Below are 15,229 nucleotides of genomic sequence, written 5' to 3'. Positions count from 1 at the left end.
TTAATGGTATGATACAATACAATTTGTACTGTGCGTTACACTATTTGTTTACATGGGTAAACTATTTTGGACATTGTCTTTTCGTTCATGTTCATTAACGCTTTTTGTGAAGCGTTTTTGTTTCACCGAACATCCTAATTACACTTTTGTTTTCATCAACATAACCAAGGAATCAAATCAGTTCATAACATAATGTCGCACTTCGGACAAGAGTCACGCACTATATTTATAGAGCGTCTTTGACATTTACGCTTTCCTCAACGTCAGTAGAAAGCACACCACGCAATCAGGAAACGAATGATGACATCAGTATATAACCTAGAGTCTCCAACAATACAATTCTTTCCACAGGGAACAACACATTATTTTCTACGGAAAACAGCACGATACTTTCTACCGGAAACAACTCAATACTTTATTTGGGTAGTGATGCTGAATATAAGTCCAACCCCTCTTAAGCAACCAGTCAAGGGAGACGGCCAAATTGGCTGCTTAATCGGGGTGGCCTCTTAAGAGGGGTTTGGGTCATAGGGAGTCTGGAGTTGATGAGTGCATGGCGAACTGTTCAATTTTTGTATGAACATATAAACTAAATGGTAAATATTTGTACATGTACTAAACAATGTATGGACTTAAACATAATTGTATTTTTTCCTTTCTAAAATCAGCTATAAAACAACAGTTTAATTCACAAAACTATTATATTCATCTTTCTTATTATCATCATCATCATCATCATCATCATCATCATCATCATCATCATCATCATCATCATCATCATCATCATCATCATCATCATCATCATCATCATCATCATCATCATCTTCAGAATCAAGTCAATGAAAAAGAATCATTCTCATGATTCGTTGTTTACACAATGCTCGTTGTATGGCCCCAATGCGCTTAAGATGGGAACAGTTGTTAGTTATGTGTAAATAACTCCCGTAACACTATCAATCGATAATTTAATTGGTTTATTGCAGTTTTATGGCTTTGTAATACCTACCGCACGAATTGGTTCCGACAGTGATCTCCTCCACGATAAAATCGTGGCCAGTTACTTAAGAGACCGATAATAGCAACCAGCACGCGATTGTATAAACAGCTAAACCGGCGGTTAACCACATACCGACGGTTAAAAGTCGGTATCATATTGGTTACTGGTCGGTAAGCGTTTGTATAAAATTTGGTTAGTTATACCGATCGGTTAAAACCCAGTCAAAACATACCCTGCTTCCCTAGGTGGGTAAGTACAAGTAACCGAGAGGTAACTTACACAAAATGGCCGCGGCGCGCGACATTATAAAAGCTAACCATCGACGACCTTCACAATTTCGACGAGTAAACAACACATTGCAGCGACTGACACTTTATTTGACTTAATTTACAGGGCAATATGATTGACGACTTCGGACGACGAATTTAAGGACGCACAGAACGTGTTTCTTATATGCTGTTATGGGTATGCCGTGTATGATCCGATGCATCAATGTTGGCGCCCATGTTAAAATCATTTCTCCGAGAATAGGGAACAACAAAAGTACAAACAAAAAACAAACCACGTTCGAACTAGTATCTAACCTTTACTAATCCTTTAAAATCCATAAATAATCCATTTAATTCAATAATTTACGAGTTTGCATCTAGGGTCTTTGATAATTATTTTAGCATAGTTAAATAAAGACCCTTATGCCATCATATCATTATATTGAAATGAGAATTCAATAAAAATTTCTTCTTTGTCACACGCTACTTCATGTACTCTATGTACATTACTGCTGTTAAAATGAACCGGAGCAGTTTATCAAAAGTGTCGTGTTCTGAGAAAAATGGGCATAATGCATGTGCTTAAAGTGTCGTCCCATATTAGCCTGTGCAGTACGCACAGGCTAATCAGGGACGACACTTTCCGCTTTTATGACATTTTTTGTGAATATGAAGTCCCTTCTTAGCAAAATTCAATTTTTGACGGAAAGTGTCGTCCATGATTAGCCTGTGCGAACTTAACAAGCTAATCTGGGACGACACTTTACGCACATGCATTATGCCCAGTTTTCTCAGAACACGACACAAATAATAGCCGTTGGTGAACTCGGTTGCATTTGCAGATTTCTGCATACAAAGATATATTTAAACTTGAACAATGTTTATTTGTCTATGGTAAATTCCCTTATTTTACAAGAAAGTAAGTAACTAAGTTTATTGTAAACATAAGACAAATTAGAAGAATAGTCTAGCATGTTACGACGACCATGTATAATTTTTATGTTACATCTAGGATAACTAAAAGAAAAGACGTCTTTGTAAGCACTCTCTTGCAGTATGGAAGCGGCAGGGAATCCGCTAAATGATGCAAATCCCGACATCATTATCAATTTGTCCCTGGTCATTTTGATAAACTCATAGTTAAAATTTACACTATATTTTATTGTGAATTCATTTCTAAATGAATTTGATAAAAAAAATACATGTCCCTGTTTATAAGCGTGACACTTCGCGCGAAAATTTCGTCATTAGAAAATGCATTGTGGGAATGTTTTGGTTAAAGTTACTGGTGGTTAAATTCCACTATGCGCGGTTAGGTTACTTTGCGGTATATTGTGTTTATACAATCGAGTTACCTTGAAGGTTACTATACCTGAATAACCGCAAACTTACCAAGGTTTGAATGTTACCGAGCGGTAACTTTAACCCGCGTTTATACAATCGGGTGCAGGTGTAATCCTCCTGTTAATCGTGCTTTTCATGCATAATATTATAAAAACATTTTGCCGCGTAAAGAGTTTTATCAAAATTAATATTAACATCATTGTAAATATAAAACAAATATAAATGATTAGTTTAACTCCTAAATGATAATAATAATTTGTTATCCGAAACACACTCTCGATTGTTTTATGCTAACGAGCCGTTTACAAATTCTAGCATAAAAAGTCCTCATGTATTTCCTTTGTCCCGACAAAAGCGCGCGAAAATATCACATTATTACATTATATTGTTATAAAATTATCACGAGGTTAAAAGCTTACCAATAAATTTCACATTCGGAAAGAATCATTTTAATTAAAAAGACTAGTAGTAGTTTAAAAATCGGAATTTGTAAATTAAGGGTAATAAATACCTCATGCAATAAAGATTATTTACCTCCCCTATCACTTTCAAGGGTACTTTTCACAGAATTTGGCAGATATTGAAGTTTGTCATTAAATGCTTTATATTGATAAATGTAAACATTGGATCTGAAAAGCTCAAGTAAGAAAACAAGAATTAAATGAAAGAAAGAAAAAAAGTAGCCCTTATCTGGGCTCGAACCACTGGCTCCTGGAGTAAACGTATAACGCTTCGACCAATCGTCCATCCGTGCTAATACAATTAGTGATGTATTATATACTTTTTATAAGCAATCCTCGTAGTGTCACAAAATATAACGACGACAACAGAACTCGCCCAATTATTTCAATCGTTTCGCGTTGCAACGGTTAATAATTTTCAGGTTTTTAAATCGTCAAAAGATGCATATAATGGATATTTTAGAGCATGATAACTGTTCAGTATTAACTTTTAATTTTGTCAATTGACCAAAACGCGCACATGTCCCTTAAAAGCTGTTTTAAATGTGAGGTGTTTCTTTTCTTTGTCTTTTGTTCATTTGAGTGCTTGTACATTTCTATACTTACTATATAATATGTGTGTTCGACATTTTTTTGTTTCCAACTATTTGTTATAATTTATAACATGTACACGTAAAGAGCCCATGTGAAAACATTAATACATATGTGTATTATATGCGACAATTTATGTTTGGAACATTTGAGGAGACATTTTGACAGTCGTCATGTTGAACATGTAAGACAGATTGTTTTTATCTATATCATGGCATAACGGATAAATATAGAAAACGCAAGTAAACTGTTTTCAAATAAGCAATCAATGTTATGCAGTCATTTTTGAAACTCTATTGTGATGTTACAGTAGAAAGAAGGCCTTTATATTGTGGCATAACTTAAGACAGTACACGAAATTCCGAGCGCTTATTTCCGATGGGGCATTTAAATAAAATTGTCATAAACCGCTCTAAGACTGTGTTTAGAATGGAGGTCGTGAGTTGCACTTCACATAATTGTACCATTCTATGTTTACGTTTTAACCACTTAAAAGGGGCCTTTTCATTTTTGGTCAATTGAAAAACTATAAGAAAATGTTTCAGATTCGCACATTTTCGTTGCAGTTATGATCGTTGCGAAGAAACAGTAAAACTGAACATTTACCAAACCTTAACTATCAATTGTCTACAATGAATATCATTTGACGATTTGATATTTAAAAACATGAAAATAATAAAGTGTTACAGACACAAAACGATTGAATCATTTGGAGAGTTCAGTTGTTATCGTTATATTGTTTGATACTACGTTGATTAATAAAGTATAAAACACACCTCTCACTGTATGAGCACGAATGGCAGAGTGGTTTAAATATTAGACTTTTATTCCAAGGGTCAGTGGTTTGAGCCCAGTTGAGGAATTTTTTGTTGTTTAAATTTTAGTCTTGGTTTTTTACTGTAGCTATTTATTTCAAATGTTAACATTTATCAATTTTAAGCATTAGATGACAAACTTCAATGCATGACACGATCAGTGAAAGGTCCCTTAAAGCTATATTGATTTAATTGTCCCTTTTTTTTGCTAGGGGAATACCTCATTGTGCTCAACCTACATGGCGTGTTGCGAAAAGACAACTGAACCAAAAACTATACGTCCGTGTGCGTTAACTGAAAGTAGAAATAACTCATAACGTTTGATTAAACGGTGTTTATTGAATTAACCACAACGAGTTTGAGTTTCGATAGGAATTACAGTTTAACCGCGTTTTTGAATGGAGATTTTTTAATGACTAGAATCATAGGTCATGCATTTTGTGATAATGATTTCAAAGATGATTATGCGTGTAATTTTGATTATGATTATGATTATGATGATAGTGATGCTTATTTTGCTGCTGATGCTGCTGCTGTTGTTTCTGCTTTCGATGCTTATGATTTTGAAGATGAAGAATGGGCATAAGATGATAATCATGTTGTTGTTGTTTTTGTTGATGAAGATCAGCGAATATAATGTTCAATTTGTTCGTTCACCCTTACAGCAACTGTTCACGTCACTATACAATACGGCAGACACGAATCGAATAGGCCAAACTAAGAGCCGACGTTACCGAGCACACCCGTGACACCATCCACACCCGTGAAATCATCAGCGATTATCTTAGAGTTTGTACCATCACTAATTACGTCGGAAACTAACGTTGTCGTTGATTGAACTACAGCTTGAAAAAAAATTAGAACAATCTATTTTTAAAACACAAACCAAAGAAAACAATAAATTAAGAATATCATATATGTATTTACAAGTTTCACAGATCTAAACACCAACTGAAAACATTTATCACCGGTAAAAAGACATTTAAAGTCGGGTTATACGTATGCCTGTAAACACATTTAACACAGTATGTTATTCACATATCTTGCTTAACACAATGTGTTGATATATCCTTTGTGCAGCGAAGGGACGTTTCTATTAAAAGAAACAATGATAAAATTATAAGCATAACACGTGTCCTGTTCGCTACATTCCTCGTTGTTTACAACAAATATCTCCTCCGTAGATTTTTGTATTTACAATATAAAGAAGTGACACTCCAGCTGCTGGAGCAGTATTGAATTCTCATTGTACACAGTTAGTTGGTCCTTTATTTGCAAGTGACCAATTGCAAAAACAGCACAAGTATGTTTTTTTTAAATGTATATATCAAAGATTGAAAGAAATAACATATGACACATTGTATTTTTACTTTCATAACAGAATATAACGCTGACAAAGTGTTTTGAAATCAACAACAACAACAAACACATGCAAACAAAGTAATCTAAACAAAATACATGTTTGATGTTAAACCTTCAATTAAATAGTCATATTTTCAGAAATACGTTCATTAAATTATAAATCAACAGACACCTGGATAATAAGCATTACTTAATTATACTCATATACACATGTGGGACGTAATCATGCTGACGTGTAAGATTACTTAATATAAAGTTTGTGTTTATTGTTATTTTTTAGCGTTTGGTCTTTGTGTTGGACAAAATTATTCTTTTAAGCATAACCGTGAGGACGACTGGCTTGGGAGTTAATGAATAATTTGTTCTTAATATGGGTATTTTTTTTCTTTTTTCAAAAACATTTTTATGACCTCCGAAGCTTCATAAATAATTTTTAGTAAACCTTTCGAAATTCCAAAAAGCGATAAAGATCAAACGAAATGAACTCCAATGGTAACATTTGACGATAAAACTACTGGATTTCGACCAGTGCAATCAGACAGAACATAGATAAATTAAGTATTATAGGGACTAAACTAGAACTGTGGTGCAAATTACAATTTGCCAAATCTGGACAACGTTAAAAATGACATTACACAAATACACAAAACTTGTGACTTTATTTATAAGACAATAAATAAAATGTTTCTTGTTAACTAATCATTGGATGACAAAAACACAATGTCTGTAAAATGATATTAAGATGTGACAATAATTCAAATTCAACAAATAATATAAAAAAATAATTAAAAAGAATGCACTTAGTGTGTATATAATGTTCTATTGCAGTGTCCATTAGATCGTTATTATAACTATGATATTTTCATTGTTGGAATCTGTGAACAACAAATACGCAAAGTATTGAAATAGTCTTTGTAGGTATTTAAGGTTAAACGTTTATAATTTCAAAATAAATAGTAACAATCTAATTTGCAATTGCAGGTGAAAAATCATTAATAGTATTTAACAAATTAAAACTAACAACAGAAACGAAATCTTGATTAAAATGTGCATGCACCAAACTAGTAAACAGATAAAATAAGGATAGTTTACTAATCTAGTGGATCTTTAATTAAAGAAGAAGTAATACAATAGCGTTGACGTATTTCTCAATTATGATAATAATTTCAATGTTAAAAGTTTCGAAAGCCTTACCTATTTTTTTGTCAAAATGCTTCTCGATTACATTATAAACGGTGCTGATTACTTGAAATCAAAGCCGTCCAAGTAATTTTAGAAAAAAAAACTTAGTAAAATAGTTTTAATTTTCCAACTTTATTGTAGTTATAAAATAAGCGTACATACAAGCTAATGTTTATATGCACGGAGGAAACCTGTATTTTCCCCTATTTTAGACACTACATTATATGGTCTTTGTCTAAGTTTCAACTGATCTTAATCATAGTATGAACTAAGTCGGAAAGTTGTTTGTTGTCGACAGCATGAAAGATAGATAGATCTTATGTGAGGAACAAAAGGCAATATTTTCCCATGCTTTCAATATACACATAACACATACATTATATACCCGGCTAATAATAATTAATATAGGTTATATATCACATGTATTGATGGAGTAAGTATTTAAGATAACATGGTCAAGTGAATAAATAATATAGCATTTACGTATAATGCTCGTTTCAGAATTTTTATTTTATTTACTTTTTTATCATGTTTCAGGAGGAACTTGGCTATTAAAATACAATACAAAAATAAGTATGAGGAAATGAAAACAAACATATATATATTTTGAATATTTACAAAACACACACATTATATGACTGACTAATAATGATTTATACATGTTACATATCACATATATTAATGAAGTAAATATTTTAGGTAAAAAAAAGGTTTTACATGATCAAGGAAATGAATAATATACCATTTTCGTATAATGCCTGTTTCAAAATGTGTATTTATTATTTACATTATTATGATGTTTAGGGTGAAACATGGCAGTGACACTACAATACAAAGAAATCTGTATTAGAAAATAAACCCAAAGATATCTTTTAGTTATATTTACAAAACACATACTAAAGGTTTGTATATGCAACAATTAACTATTTAGGATAATTTGATGAGGGAAAAACAAAGGAAAAAAACAAAACAAAAAACACAACTACACCAATTAGAAAATTACAATTTGTATGATTTTAATAGCTCAACACGTTTGTTATATCATAATTCACGTACATTATTACATGGAATTTGTGTTTTTAAGTTACATTGTTCACATATTTACATAGTTATTTCACACAAGTTGCTAAAACATTTTTTTTTAATTTGTCGACGTTTAATTCGAAATTAAATTCTTAGTACACTATACTCATTTCCATTTTTGTTTCTAAGTTAATTTTTAACGTAGGAGTAGGTAGTGTGTAGCATAAATATCACGACTATTCAAACCTGCGTTATCATTTTGCCAATGCGTGTGTGTGTCGTATTTTCGTTATGTGATCGATTTCAGATGCAATTTGTTTTTAGGGATTGAGGGGGTCGAATCTTAAGAGGATGAGTCACCGTAATCGGGAATGAGCTGCGCTGGATTACATCCGGGTAAGTTTGACCTTTCTTAGCGTAGTTCGTTCCAACCTATCACGAAAACAAAACGTTATGTGATACTGAACCAGCTATAAAACATGTCATGTGGTCATGATTATACCGATACATGAGTACACATTAGTAGTTCATCATATTTGAAAACGAAAAATTAGATCGTTGCATGCGATGAAATATAAAGAAGTTAAACTCCAGCTTCTGGAGCAGTATTGCATTCTCATAAGAAACAATCGGTTGGTCCTTTATTTAAGGCAAGTGACCGATTGCCAGAACAGTACGAAACAGCACAATACAAAACAACATACACACATAGAAGAATAAAGCTGGGGACACCGTCTTGGAACGGTCTATGCAAAACATTGGGGGTTTAAACCGGTTTTACTTGTTACACACGTCATTCGTTCTACATACACGTTTGGAAAGAATAAATATAAATCATATGCTTGAACCAAAATAGTTTGTATGTACCATTTATTTTTTTAACTAGATGGGGTAAATATTATTGATTACAATTTAAAAATAAATGTTTCATTTTACTGGTAGAAAGAAGCTGCATAAACTACAAATTTAAACACCAAGTCTAAAAACAATTTATACGCAGTGTCAAAGCGTTCGCAATATGTAATCATTTAATTATTATTAAATGAAATATAACAATTGACTATTCCGATGCGCTTTCTATCTACTTAACGCCGGGACCCAACAGTGACGATACAACAATTGAGCTATCCGAGCTGCTGGTTGCACGCACTCTACATTAAACACGTCTGGGGAAATTGAACTGTAGTTACAAACTTTGTGAACGAGTTTAAAAATATTGTTTAGAATCAAATTGCCTTATATATTTTGATATTTTCAAATATATGTTTAATTTGGTGTTGTGCATTTCAAAATATTATTCCTACATAGTTTAAGCTTTAACTAAAAACAATTTATGCCTGTTTGGAAGAATTGATTAAATGTGTACCTTATTTAACAAACGAATACGACGTTGTGGCCTCGGATTCGGTGTTTGTCTGTCCTGGTATGTCTTTTTCCAACACTTCGACATCATCGTAGTTTGTGTCCCCTGGACCGTCATTTTCAGGTTCGTCGTAATTGTTCTCTTGTCGTTCTGACATTTCAAACTGTGTCTCAACGTGAAAGTCCCTATTGGCTATTCGACCAATTACAAAAGACGTTTCTGTTGACATGAAGCTGGGTCCCACCAAGGCAGTGTACAGATGCTTTTCTGTCATCTGTGGATTAATTCAAAGGAAGTATCGGAATATTAATACTCCAGAGGCGCCACTAGAGGAAACATTTTGTTCACCTATTCATGGCAAATTATAATTTGCCTGAACCACACATAATAGTAACAAAAACAAAACACAACAAATAAATTGACTACAACTTGCTAAGATGCCTTTGTCACAGCAATTGAATCAGTTGAGGCTGAAAACAGATTACACAGCATACATTTCTCAAGCTAAGTTACAACTGTATGTTTGTAAGTTTAAAATTGATTGCTTTTCACATTGTTGTAAAACATTGCTTTAGCTGTAATGTTATGATACATTCAACTGCGGTATTAAGCAGCGATCGAAACAAACATTAATACAGAAGCGTGATTAGATGAAGCACTGCTTTGAATTACGAGCAAATGCATTTATCATAACAAGGGTCAAACCCGGTTACCGGGCGTGACATGTTCAATATTTGTAGTTATAATATACATTTGTTAATAAAAGAAAGATCAAATCAACTTGTGGTTGCAATTTCTGTCTGTCTAGGTCAAATATCATCTTCAGTTATTCGTGACATTTGCAGTTCAAATATTCAACCAGACATGTATTGTATCAAACTTGAATGGCGCCATAGGTACATTCTTACATAAAGCCATCAAACTAGAAGAATCTCAACAAACCTGGAGCGAGGTGTACGGTGTTGCCTCACGTCCCGCTATATTGTCGGAAATTACATCAACATGAACGCTGTTGTCGTCATTAACTTCTGCAAACAGACAACAATCTACTACAATGATTGTGAATGCCTTAAACAGTTTACAACACGTTACACGTGTTAATACGTTTGGTGTATCTAAAAACAGTGTGAATACAGTTGGATTTATTTCGTGTTTTGTATGCGAATAAACTGCACATTACTGCAAAATACGGACATACATAACGTTTTAGTATTATGTATTTAAGACATGCCGTCTTTGTTTCTGTTTACAGCATATACAGTATAAATGAAATTATATAAAAAAACACACCCTGCGGAACTATCGAGGGCTGTACAAGCTCGTTCCTGAAAAGAAACAATATCATTTGATATGCACAATGGTATTAATAAAGTTGATTTCAAATAATTTAAACCAGTTTATTGTGAGACTTATTAAATTAAAAGTCTAAATGTTGCTAAATGGAATATTTATAATACGTATAATACGCATATACTTACTGTTGAAAGATAATTCTAGTGTTGTTCCCTGTATTTGGAGAAAAAACATGTGTCGTTACTAGACCAAACGAAATAACATACATAGTTTGAACATCATTAAACATATTAATTATAAGGATTCTTTGTAATGAAGAAGTCTCTTTGTAAATTAAAATAGTTTATCCCATCGAATCATATTGTGTTGGCAGCATGTTTTATAAGATATTTTTAGTAAAAGATCTGCATATAAACAAGTATGAAATGTTACTAACCTTGTTTCCTCTTGATGCACATACCAGCGATGATGAAGATCAGTACGACCACACATGAGCTAAGCGCTGATACAACCCCTGTAACAATAGACGACGCCTCTGCCTCTTCTTCGGCTATTACATAAATATTTTAACGTATTGGATATGTCAATTTTGAATATATTCGTATACATATATATATGTGTGTTATTTAATGCAAAACGAATGCAATTTTGTGAAAGACAAACCGTTGATTCCTCTTGTTCTGGATATGCGTACATATCTATGTTACATACATTTTAACAATTTAATTAGGTGTAAATACCACAAAAACGTCATCTACTAATAATATACGTTCCAATTGGAAATTCTGGTCGACAGAAACGTTTTTTCGATAGAAAGTAATTCAGGAGTATGATGTATACTTTCTATCAACAACGTGTGGGGTGAAACCTGGCCACGCCCGATGAGTCAGATGGTAAAGATATGGTTCATTTGCAAAAAAACCTTCCCAAAAATCTATGACAATAATTCGCGTTTTCAGTTTTAGTCACAGGGGCGCGGTTAAAATATATTTTGTAGAGACCCTTTGGGCATGATATCAAAAGATAGTAGAAGTCCATAAGACGATGTTGAACAATATCAAAAGATACATGATATCAAAAGATAGTAGAAGTCCACAACTCGATGTTGAAGAACAACTACTAAACCACTGATTTTTGCGGTTTTAAAGGCAATTGTTAAAGATATTTACTACATTACTTAATAATAATGATGTGACATTCGGAGCCAGTTTCAATTCCATCGGCATTATAAGAACAATATTTCCAGAGTTTCACTTGACCGTGTTACATTCAAATTTAAAACATCCGAGCTTTAGGGTTTCAGTGGAACGTACTTTATAGTAACTTTTTTTATATATACGATTATATATATTAGGGTTGTCCCTTGGGAAGACTTTGTTACACCCGATGGATATAAATTGAACAATCCGTATTGTTGAACACTAAAAATTGTATCCCTGAGCCTTTAAAGTTTAATTATAAAAATATTGTTTAGCTCCGGTACCTACATACCTAGCAGACCGGAATGATTTTGATTAATGTGACAGGATGTCGCCTTTTGATTACAACGGTGAAGTTTCGTTCAAATCTGCTCATCGGTTGAAGAGCAAATGTCGTTAAATGAGCAAAAAAATGGACGCCAACATGCACGCACACAGTGGTGTAGGACGGATATCGCAATATCCTTAAGTCAAACCATAAGCACTTCATGTGCTTAAAGAAGCAACGGTGCATGAAATGATATGTTCTGAATAAATATTCATTTTATATCTACATAATGCATAAACTATATCGTCTATAGACTTTATAAGTGTTTACGACACCAAATTAAAATAAACTGTCTATTAAATATATGGACATTTGACCAAAATAAATATAAAACAATAAAAATACAAAATAGAATGCATTGCCTTTAGTTCGTATTTCGTGTTAACTGTTTTAATAAGTACAGATTTATTTATTATAGAACTTGTTATTGGGGTATGGCCTAAGGGTTTTGGAGGGGGTATGAATGACTAAATCCGCCTAAAGAAATCTTACGGTATTTACTGTTAGGGTCGCTGGTTGAAACGTCCAAATAAAACGTGGTGTTTGGTGAGCTAGTTGTTGAAACAACGCCAATGTAAGATTTAGACGTACCTTGTGACGTCACAAACTCTGAAGTAACCGCGGATGATGCCACGGGTGTGCTAGATGACGTCGGATCGTAGTTTTGCACCAACGAATCTTGTCCGATGTACGATATAGTGTCGTGAACAGTTGCTGAAGGGGTGAACAAACAATTCAAGCATGAAACATATTTTTCGATAGACTAAAACCCTAAATGTAGTTTGATTCCATTTACATCGCAAAAATAAGGAAGGTTCAATAACCAAACTTTTTTTGTCGTCAACAATGTTCTTAAACACGAGTTGTTTTTTAACTTTGATAAGAATGTTTTATGACATGAATCTTCGAAAGATATCAGCGATAATATTTCTTCATGTTGACAATAAATAAGCAATTCTATCGGGTGTAGCAAAACGATCGAAAACTTAACATGATATAACAAAAAACGTTCAGAGTAATCACACAAAAAGATCATAATTGGCTAGTGGAAACAAACAAAATGTTAACGCCTTACAATAAAACATGTTAAAAGTTAACAATACACACAAAATATCGTGAAATAGAATCAGAAAGCATTGACCAAACTAGTTGCATTAGAGTAATTTAATTTCATAACCAAAATAAAAGTCGATGCATCGTTTTCACTAACATCATATTGTCTATCTAATGCATGGCCATGAATGTGTGCGCTTTAGAATATTTGAACCCTATAATTGCTATTTTCATCATAATCATAATCATTTTAAACATGTTGATAATAATAATAATAATAATAATAATAATAATAATAATAATAATAATAATACCACTAATAATAATAATAATAACTAATATTAAAATTAATCAACACCATAATCATCGCCATTATCATTTTTATCATCATTGCCAAAGTCATAGTTATAATCACGATCACCTAAACTTTAAAGCGCCGTGTATCCACCGAAAAACAAAGATCAATAGATTATAATTGGTTATTTCTTTTTACCATTTTCATAAATGAATGACTATTTTATGTACAGTTGTCTTTTCGCAAATCGTATTTTTGTTTGAGCTGAAAACAATTCACAGTCAGGTCTTCCGCTATCAATAACACAATAATGCAATCAACGATAACATGAGAAGTGTTTATAACAATACATATCGCGTAGCAAGTATTTGAATGTTTCTTGTGAGTCATTGTTTTTTTGCAAGCATACCTCAAAAGGAATCGTTTACAGATTGGAAAAAAATACAATTAAAATATTATTGGTTTTAATAAGAAATAATTCATTCGGTACAAACAAGTGAAATGACACGAGTTACTACGAACAACGTGAATCACATCGTTGTGTTTATGGATAATCATCGACCGACATCACAAGTGTGTTATCATTCAAATTGAAAATCGTTGTTGTTTATTCGATAGACAACTTTTAATCGAACGTTGCGAGTTATTTCTACTTACCGTTTACGCAGACGGACGAATAGCTTTTTGCACAGCTGTCTTTTCGTAACTCGCCATGATGGTTGAGCATTAAACACTGCACTATGAAGTCTTCCGCTAGCAAACAAAGTAACAATAGAAACAATATAGCTTAAAGAGACATTGTCACAGATTTTGCCATGTATTGAAGTTTGTCATTTAATGTTTAAATCGATAAATTTAAACATTGGAACTAAATAGATTCATAAAAAAAACAATACTAAAATTAAAAAAAAAATTGATCCTCAAATAGGCTCAAATCACTGACCCTTGGCACTTAAGTCTTATATTTAACCACTCGGTCATCAGTGCTCATACAGTTAGTTGTGCATTTTATACTTTATATAAGCAATCCTCGAAGTGTCACAGAAGAGAACAAAAACAACAGAACTCTTCAAATGATTCAATAGTTTCGCGCTCGGAACGTTTTATTATTTTCATGTTTTAAACTCGTCAAAAGATGTATATAATGAACATTTTATAGTATGGTAAATGTTAAGTATTACTGTGTCCTCGCACATATCATAACTGCAACGAAAATCTGCGAATCTAATTGTTGTTTTTTTCAATTTATCAACACATGAAAAGGTTCGTTTTAAGTGTTGTATATGTATAAATTGAATAGTATAAGTATTTAATGTGAATTTCACGACCTTCCTTCTATACACAGACTTTCAGCGAATACGGGCCAATTTAGCCAAATGCCTCATCGTAAATAAGTGCTCGGAATTAATTTATGTATTGTCTTAAATTCTGCCACAATATAAAGTCCGTCTATTTATTCTAACATAGCATTTATAGATTCAAAATCTTACTTTTTACTATTAATTTGTATTTGGTAACAGTTCATTCGAGGTGTTTTAATTTATTCTTTTAAGCGTATACAGATTATAAACATTTTAAACATGTGCAACATCAAAATAATTGGTTAAATCTAGTGATAAACTTAATCCATAAAAGAAGTCTTCTAAAATGCTTT

At 32.6% G+C, this 15,229-nt stretch overlaps 2 protein-coding genes across 11 annotated transcripts in view; both read right to left on the bottom strand.

Annotated features, from left to right (window-relative positions):
- Nucleotides 1-15,229, bottom strand: part of LOC127861221 (uncharacterized) — a 361,489-nt gene that overhangs the window by 123,983 nt on the left and 222,277 nt on the right. The window lies entirely within an intron of this gene.
- Nucleotides 1-15,229, bottom strand: part of LOC127861226 (uncharacterized) — a 51,668-nt gene that overhangs the window by 19,501 nt on the left and 16,938 nt on the right. For 2 of the 3 annotated variants that reach the window (XM_052399640.1, XM_052399642.1), the window contains exons 5-12: nt 14,233-14,328; nt 12,819-12,941; nt 11,137-11,250; nt 10,886-10,913; nt 10,698-10,732; nt 10,350-10,435; nt 9,411-9,681; nt 5,831-8,476 (exon numbers count right to left, since the gene is read on the bottom strand). In XM_052399640.1, the coding sequence (XP_052255600.1) occupies nt 9,412-9,681; nt 10,350-10,435; nt 10,698-10,732; nt 10,886-10,913; nt 11,137-11,250; nt 12,819-12,941; nt 14,233-14,328 (752 nt within the window). In that variant the 3' untranslated portion in view covers nt 5,831-8,476; nt 9,411. Of the gene's footprint in view, nt 1-5,830; nt 8,477-9,410; nt 9,682-10,349; nt 10,436-10,697; nt 10,733-10,885; nt 10,914-11,136; nt 11,251-12,818; nt 12,942-14,232; nt 14,329-15,229 lie in introns of those variants that run through there. The other variant, XM_052399641.1, reaches the window with a different exon arrangement.

The sequence above is a fragment of the Dreissena polymorpha genome, chromosome 15, assembly GCF_020536995.1.
Source record: "Dreissena polymorpha isolate Duluth1 chromosome 15, UMN_Dpol_1.0, whole genome shotgun sequence".
In the NCBI taxonomy this organism is placed as follows: Eukaryota; Metazoa; Mollusca; class Bivalvia; order Myida; family Dreissenidae; genus Dreissena; species Dreissena polymorpha.
Note: the sequence above shows the minus strand (reverse complement) of the source record. Positions and strands in the feature narration are given on the sequence as shown.